The sequence below is a fragment of the Temnothorax americanus genome, unplaced genomic scaffold (assembly GCF_048541705.1).
Source record: "Temnothorax americanus isolate GAGA-0224 unplaced genomic scaffold, ASM4854170v1 Scaffold243, whole genome shotgun sequence".
In the NCBI taxonomy this organism is placed as follows: domain Eukaryota; kingdom Metazoa; phylum Arthropoda; class Insecta; order Hymenoptera; family Formicidae; genus Temnothorax; species Temnothorax americanus.
Window position 1 is genome coordinate 1 of NW_027509384.1, and position 7704 is coordinate 7704.

The following is a 7704-nucleotide window of genomic DNA, read 5'->3' on the forward strand; positions in this document are numbered from 1 at the left end:
TCGACGCTCGCTTTTGTAGTGAGACGCCGTAACCGAATGGTGGCTCGCATGTTCTAGAAGGGTGAGATCATTGCGGAGTCAAGTGTCTAACTCGCTGTTTTGTTTATATTCGCCGATAAAATTCCAGCAGCCGAACGGCGCCTTTGTAATACCCCCGCGCCGATAAAGTGACGACACCCTTCCCCCTCTCGGCGGTACCTCTTGTCAATACGATATGTTTATTAATATTTAATAAACATGTCCCGACACGCTCGCCGACCTCTCCCCCCCCGCTTCCCCTCACCATCGAGTCGTCCTCCCCCCCTCGCTCTCCCTCGCCCTCGAGTTTCCCCCCCCTGGCAGACCCCTCGCCAACAAGTCGTCCCCCCCCGGCAGACCCCTCGCCAACAAGTCGTCCCCCCCCGGCAGACCCCTCGCCCACAAGTCGCCCCCCCCGGCTGACCCCTCGCCACCACGTCGCCCCCCCCGGCCGACCCCTCGCCCACGAGTCGTCCCCCCCCGGCTGACCCCTCGCCACCAAGTTGTCCCCCCCCGGCTGACCCTTCGCCACCAAGTTGTCCCCCCCCGGCTGACCCCTCGCCACCAAGTTGTCCCCCCCCCCGGCTGACCCCTCGCCACCAAGTCGTCCCCCCGGCGCCTTTCCCCCCCCGCCCCTCACCCCCCCTGAGATCCCCGGCCTAGATCTCTTATTGATATATCTACTGTCGTTGTTTTCGCGCTGCCGCGCGAGCGTATTCAGCTTAACCTACCTATTCGTCTGGTCGACCGCGTCATTCCGCTGCCGCGGTTTCGCTTTCGTTTGCCATGACACATGAAAGGAAAGGAGCTCATATCTGAATGAATTAATTAATCTTGATGCGTGCTTTATTTATTTTGTCGCATCATACGCGGTATGGACCTAAATCTAATTAACCGTTAAGTTCGCTCGTCTGCTTTGGTCGGCCCGCTGGCCTCGCGCTTCTTCCCCGCTGTCGCCGCTGCCGCTGCAACATCGCTGCCTCCGGACGATGGGTGTTCGCGTCAGGGCTGTCGGACGTGCCGTGCCCTTCCGATGTTCGTTACCGGTCATCTTTCCCGCTGCTGCCGCGTTTCCCGACATTGGCGTCTCAGCTGTTGGCTCGGTAGCCGCTTGGCTGGTCGACGGTTGGTGCAGCCCAGCGAACGGCTGCATTACTGACGATCCGCTTCGTCGTACATTCTGGACGTTTCCACATGCTTCCGTGTACCGAGTTCCATGCTCACATTAATTACACTTATGCCGCGTGCCCGCCGTGACACGCTTCGCACACTCGGGTCTTTACTGGGCGCATCGCGCATCCGGTACGCCATGTTCCGAACCGCTGTTCGGATCGCATTCCGCTTTCCCCCACGCATGGGCGCGTCTTTTCCGATGACTTCCGTGTAGTCCTCGACCCGCGGCCATCTTGCGCTTCGAATCTTGCGAACCTTGCTTTGCTCGCGACTCTCGATCAGTGAGGTGACTCCCCCGTGTTTGCTTGTCACGTCATCGCAACGCCGCGTTGCCGCTACTTCCGGTTCGCGTTTTCGCGTTCCCGTGATCGGATCAGTTTGGAACTTGGTGGAGTGAGTGCACGGCACTTCTTTAGCACGCTCCTACAACGGCCCGCCGATTCCACTTTCGGTTACCGATTTTGCGTTTCCGCGCTCGGATCCGGTTGGAACTTGGTGGAGTGACTGTCCGGCGACTCCATAGCATGCTCCTACAGTGGCATGTCGCTTCTGCTTCCGGTTCGCGATTTCGCATTACCGCGCTCGGATCCGGTTGGGACTTGGTGGGGTGAACCTACTGCCCCTCCACTACTTGCCCCTCGAGGGAATTCGTTCCCGAAGTTCGAGGCTCGGATCTTCCCGAAACTCGGTCTGGCGCGATGGCGGTTTGTCCGCGCTCCCGTGGCACGCATCCGAAGTACCATCGCAATCGGACTTCTGGTTTGCCATTTCGACTTCCGGTTCCCGGATCGATCCCAAAGTACGTGTGAGTAGTCTCGCGGACTCTCTCGCGTCGCCGTCAAACCCATTTTGCGTTTCGACTTCGCGAACTCCGTTTCCGGCCGTCGGATTCGCTCGAAACTCAGCTATGCGCTTTCGCCGCGATTCCCCATCGCGCCCTCCAAAGGGTTTTTGGATCACACGTTTGGTTCGTTGTACCTATAATACAAACAAAAGTATCTGCTACCACAAAATATTTACTGCGCACAAAAAAGAAATATTAACAAATCAAGAGACACGGTAGTGTCTCGCGCCAAGTACACGCGGAGCGAGACCGACCGTGACTCATTTACGCGACGCGACGGGTTGCGAGTACCCGAAATGTTGAGATCTCGATAACGAGTAAACGGATCAAGTTCTAAGTAGGCTTGATCGATAGCTTGGGGTCCAATTAGGGGGGGGGGTTTCTCTCATAATATTCCGCTACGTGCCCTACGAGCGGAGATATTGCGACGCAAAGTCCAAATGCGAAAATTTATTTTTAAGATACGTCGTCTACGTCAACCGCTTTTCTTTATAACATACATGTAACAAACAGAGAACGTCACTTTCACTTTTTCGACACTGGCGGCTAGCGGCGTTAGTGTCGCAGTGCAGTGCAGTGCAGACAGTGCGTTCGTTTAGAGCGCTATCCTGTCAGTCAGTTCATCATCTGATCAGTTAACCTATCTCGATCGATCGAGAGACACGGTAGTACGCGCGGAGCGAGACCGATCGTGTGACACTTTATTACGCGTCGCGAGGTAAGGTGCGACAACGCGCGCGTACGCGAAACGGCAGTAACACCGTAATCGTGCCGGCGATATACTGAATTGAATTGCTTCGTGCTTATCTAAAGATTTTGTATCCCTACATTGGGTGCGTTCAGCCGATACTTCGCTAGCCTAGCAATCGTGAGTAGTCGCTCGTTTTCGCTCGTTTCCTCTCCTTTGACCCAATGGATTAAAAGGAGAGGAAACGAGCGACTGCTCACGATTGCTAGGCTAGCGGAGTATCGGCTGAACGCACCCATCTACTATTGCTGCCGGAAAAGAAGGTTCTCTACGCTTGGCAGAAAGTGACGACTGACACGTTCGATCCCGACTTCGTTGATCGCAGAAGAGCTCAACTCGAGGTACGTTTCCAATTTGCAATTAAAAAATTTTGTGCGATGAATGATATATAGGCTACGGTCATTGTGATACAAATGCTTTGGAACGTTCTTCTTCTCCTTCTTTCTTCATTGAAAGAAAAGAGAAGAGGAATGCTTCGAAGCATTTGTAGTGTCACGTTGACCGTATATAGCCATAATATCATATTAATACATTATTTTATTTTTTAGGTCAAGGATTGCCATTTAAAGCTGGTACGTTTGATGGGGCTGTCAGTATTTCTGCGCTTGTGGTTGTGCTATGCAAGCAAAACTTTGCACAATCCTACAAGACGTTTATATCGTTTCTTATCAACGTTGTATGCATGTCTGTCAAGAAGCGCAAGAGCAGTGTTACAATTCTATCCAGAGAACGGTGAGAACAGGTTGTTGATATTATATATATCTTGATATATAGGCTACGGTCAACGTGATACAAATGCTCTGGAGCGTTCTTCTTCTCCTTCTTTTTTCATTGAAAGAAAAGAGAAGAGGAATGCTTCAAAGCATTTGTAGTGTCACGTTGACCGTAGCCATAATATCATATTAATACATTATTTTATTTTTTAGGTCAAGGATTGCCATTTAAAGCTGGTACGTTTGATGGGGCTATCAGTATTTCTGCGCTTGTGGTTGTGCTATGCAAGCAAAACTTTGCACAATCCTACAAGACGTTTATATCGTTTCTTATCAACGTTGTATGCATGTCTGTCAAAAAGCGCAAGAGCAGTGTTACAATTCTATCCAGAGAACGGTGAACAGGTTGTTGATATTATATATATATCTTGATATATAGGCTACGGTCAACGTGATACAAATGCTCTGGAGCGTTCTTCTTCTCCTTCTTTCTTCATTGAAAGAAAAGAGAAGAGGAATGCTTCGAAGCATTTGTAGTGTCACGTTGACCGTAGCCATAATATCATATTAATACATTATTTTATTTTTTAGGTCAAGGATTGCCATTTAAAGCTGGTACGTTTGATGGGGCTGTCAGTATTTCTGCGCTTGTGGTTGTGCTATGCAAGCAAAACTTTGCACAATCCTACAAGACGTTTATATCGTTTCTTATCAACGTTGTATGCATGTCTGTCAAGAAGCGCAAGAGCAGTGTTACAATTCTATCCAGAGAACGGTGAACAGGTTGTTGATATTATATATATCTTGATATATAGGCTACGGTCAACGTGATACAAATGCTCTGGAGCGTTCTTCTTCTCCTTCTTTTTTCATTGAAAGAAAAGAGAAGAGGAATGCTTCAAAGCATTTGTAGTGTCACGTTGACCGTAGCCATAATATCATATTAATACATTATTTTATTTTTTAGGTCAAGGATTGCCATTTAAAGCTGGTACGTTTGATGGGGCTGTCAGTATTTCTGCGCTTGTGGTTGTGCTATGCAAGCAAAACTTTGCACAATCCTACAAGACGTTTATATCGTTTCTTATCAACGTTGTATGCATGTCTGTCAAGAAGCGCAAGAGCAGTGTTACAATTCTATCCAGAGAACGGTGAGAACAGGTTGTTGATATTATATATATCTTGATATATAGGCTACGGTCAACGTGATACAAATGCTCTGGAGCGTTCTTTTTCTCCTTCTTTCTTCATTGAAAGAAAAGAGAAGAGGAATGCTTCGAAGCATTTGTAGTGTCACGTTGACCGTAGCCATAATATCATATTAATACATTATTTTATTTTTTAGGTCAAGGATTGCCATTTAAAGCTGGTATGTTTGATGGGGCTGTCAGTATTTCTGCGCTTGTGGTTGTGCTATGCAAGCAAAACTTTGCACAATCCTACAAGACGTTTTATCGTTTCTTATCAACGTTGTATGCATGTCTGTCAAAAAGCGCAAGAGCAGTGTTACAATTCTATCCAGAGAACGGTGAACAGGTTGTTGATATTATATATATCTTGATATATATATGATGGCAAATACTGGCCGTATTGTCCTCGGTTAGAGGCAGGAGCCAACGAAACCACCGTTTTATACTGAGAGAAATCGCGAAAGTACAAATGGTAAGTACTGTCTTTTCAATATATATTTCACATAATTTCACATAATTACAATGTTGCTATTTTTATTTTATTTTATATGGATATAGATGATAACGATTTCGCCGATTTCGAGCTAGAATTATCATTGGAAGAAAAATCAGCCACCGATATCGCTGCCGGTCCCGTCGCCGCCGGTTCCGTCGTCGCCGCCGGACCTGTCGCCGCCAGTTCCGTCGCCGCTGGACCTGTCGCCGCTGGTTCCGTCGTCGCCGACCATCCTGTCGCCGCCGGACCTGTCGCCGCTGATCCCGTCGTCGCCGATCGTGCCGCTGCTCGTTTCGATGCCGAAGATGATAGACAAGGTAATATTAATATTATGAATATTTAACAGAAAGTAATGACATATTTATGATATATTCCGCCAATAATTTGATTGCGATTACGAAAAATATTACCCCAGCCAGAGTTTGAACCTGGAACCTCCCGCTATCCGTGCAGGCGTCGCCTCAATTCGACCACTGAGGCATGTGGTAACATTTATCGCAATAACAAACAAACATACCATCTTAATCGAAATTAATAAATATCTTCTTGTTATATATGAAAAATTTAATTCATATTATATGTATTTAATTCATAAAATTTCTTATACAATTTTATTATTTTACAGTTCGAAGACCAAGAGGCAGAGCCGCAGGGATACGACGGCAAGAAGAAAGGTTCATGGCCTTCTTATATAAATTGTCATCATCCAATTACCATTGAGGTAGACGAGGCAGAGGCAGAGGCAGACGTTGAGAGCAACAGGATTTAATCTTTGTCTCCATATAATCTTTATATAATGTCTCTATATATAATGTCTCTATATAATCTCTATATATAATAATGTCTATATAATGTCTCTATATAATAATCTCTATATATAATAATGTCTCTATATAATCTATATATATATATTATGACGACGACGACGATGTCCTCACGGTCTCGCCGGCCGTGGAGGAGCGCGCCGTCGCTTTCTCCACTATAATCTCTATCAATATTCGCGATACTGCTCTCCGAAACCCCGATGGTAGCTCGACTGAGTATTTTAGAGATGTTATGTTGGGCGCCAGGTGCGATTCCTCGCACCACGATTCACGAGATCGCAGTATTTCTCAGGCGTGGGCTTCTTTGATCAACCGCGGATGGAATAGGAGAGGGAGCGTAGCGCAATCATCACACTCAAATACATAAAACATTAAATTATATTTCGGTTAAGGCAGATAACAAGTGGACGATAGCGAGTTCCACGGCGAACAAGCAGAAGATCGAGCACACGCCACGTGTCACCCCACGAGCGCGATACTCATTCCGTCGCTGAGCTGCACGGCAATCCCGATTGAATTCGCACAAGAGTATTCCCCGACATAAGTTGCAGCGAATTCCACCCGGACGGTCAAACGCGAGATGCTAACAAATAACCAACGCAATCTCCTTAAACAATTACGCAATTTCCTTACGGTCTACCGCGACAACGCCGGGGATCTTCTCTCCCCTCGAAACGCACGAATGGCCCCACCCGTTAACTCGACACAACCGTGGGCCATTAATCCCGATGAAACGCACGTATAGCTACTTACAAATGGCATGAACTTAACCGGCAACGATAACTACGAGGCCCTCTCACGCGCGAGAGCCACTTCTCAAAACTACGGCACGGTTAAGCCAACGGCGTTCATGAAATTCCACGCGACGAAATCACCCGCAACGAAATTACGCGAACGAAATTACTCACAACAAAATCATACGCAACGAAGTACACGAAACGATATCACAACAAAATTACATGTACGCTGACTGTCGGCGGCCGTACGTTTTCATCCCCGAGGCGGGCACTCGCGATCACCTCGTCGCACGGGCCCTCCCGCGGTATGGCGCTCGATATTCTTTAATTACAGCCGATTTCATACTTTACCGCGGCACAACGCGACTCCCGGGAGGGCCTAGGTATTCTCGCGATCTTACTTCGAGGAAGGCTGAGCAGTGGCCTTACAAATTCCGTCTCGTTCCGGCGGCTCGTCACTCGCTCTTAGGGCTGGATGTTGCCGGGATGGCGGCTCGCTCGACAGTGGCGTTTCCTTGATCCGGCGGGACCACGCAGGGCCCGCGCGCGCCCGCGCGCGCCGGTTTCCCTAGCCTGATCGGTGCTGCGCCCTGGCCTGCCAGCGATCCCTCTAGGCGATCGTCGCGCCCTTCGCGAGCGCCCCTCGTCACTGCGCCCATCCGCCGGCGGTAGTTTTGAAGTCCGCCTATTTGAGACCGGCTGTCCAGGCCGCGTCTCATCGTCCGGTTCCTCGACGGCCAGGCTGGACGGGCCATGGCTCGTCGACCGGGAGCGGTACTCAGCGGTGGTGGCCCCGTTCCTTAACGGGGACCTTCGTCGGGGCGTCCCCCGTATCCGGGCTGCAGTGCGCTCGTGCCATCCGTGACGCCTTGACAGGTCATCTGATCTGCCGGCTGTGGGCCCCAGCGTGACCCGCCCGCCGATCGTACGCCCTTGGAAGCTCCTGGTTGTCCAGCCGTAA

General features: G+C 49.2%; 1 protein-coding gene across 13 annotated transcripts; it reads left to right on the forward strand.

Annotated features, from left to right (window-relative positions):
• Window positions 1-3308: 3308 nt before the first annotated feature.
• LOC143898887 (uncharacterized) lies at window positions 3309-6063 on the forward strand. Of its 13 annotated transcripts, none has more exons than XM_077408684.1 (6): window positions 3309-3515; window positions 3710-3893; window positions 4088-4271; window positions 4470-4657; window positions 4848-5499; window positions 5808-6063. In XM_077408684.1, exons 1-4 carry the CDS (start codon window positions 3402-3404, stop codon window positions 4480-4482), a joined length of 495 nt encoding a protein of 164 aa, XP_077264810.1. In that variant the 5' UTR covers window positions 3309-3401; the 3' UTR covers window positions 4483-4657; window positions 4848-5499; window positions 5808-6063. The 13 variants fall into 13 exon arrangements, with proteins under 13 accessions (XP_077264810.1, XP_077264809.1, XP_077264812.1 ...); XM_077408683.1 differs by having other exon boundaries at window positions 3716-3893; window positions 4464-4657; XM_077408686.1 differs by having other exon boundaries at window positions 4470-4647; window positions 4842-5499; window positions 5808-6062.
• Window positions 6064-7704: the final 1641 nt, after the last annotated feature.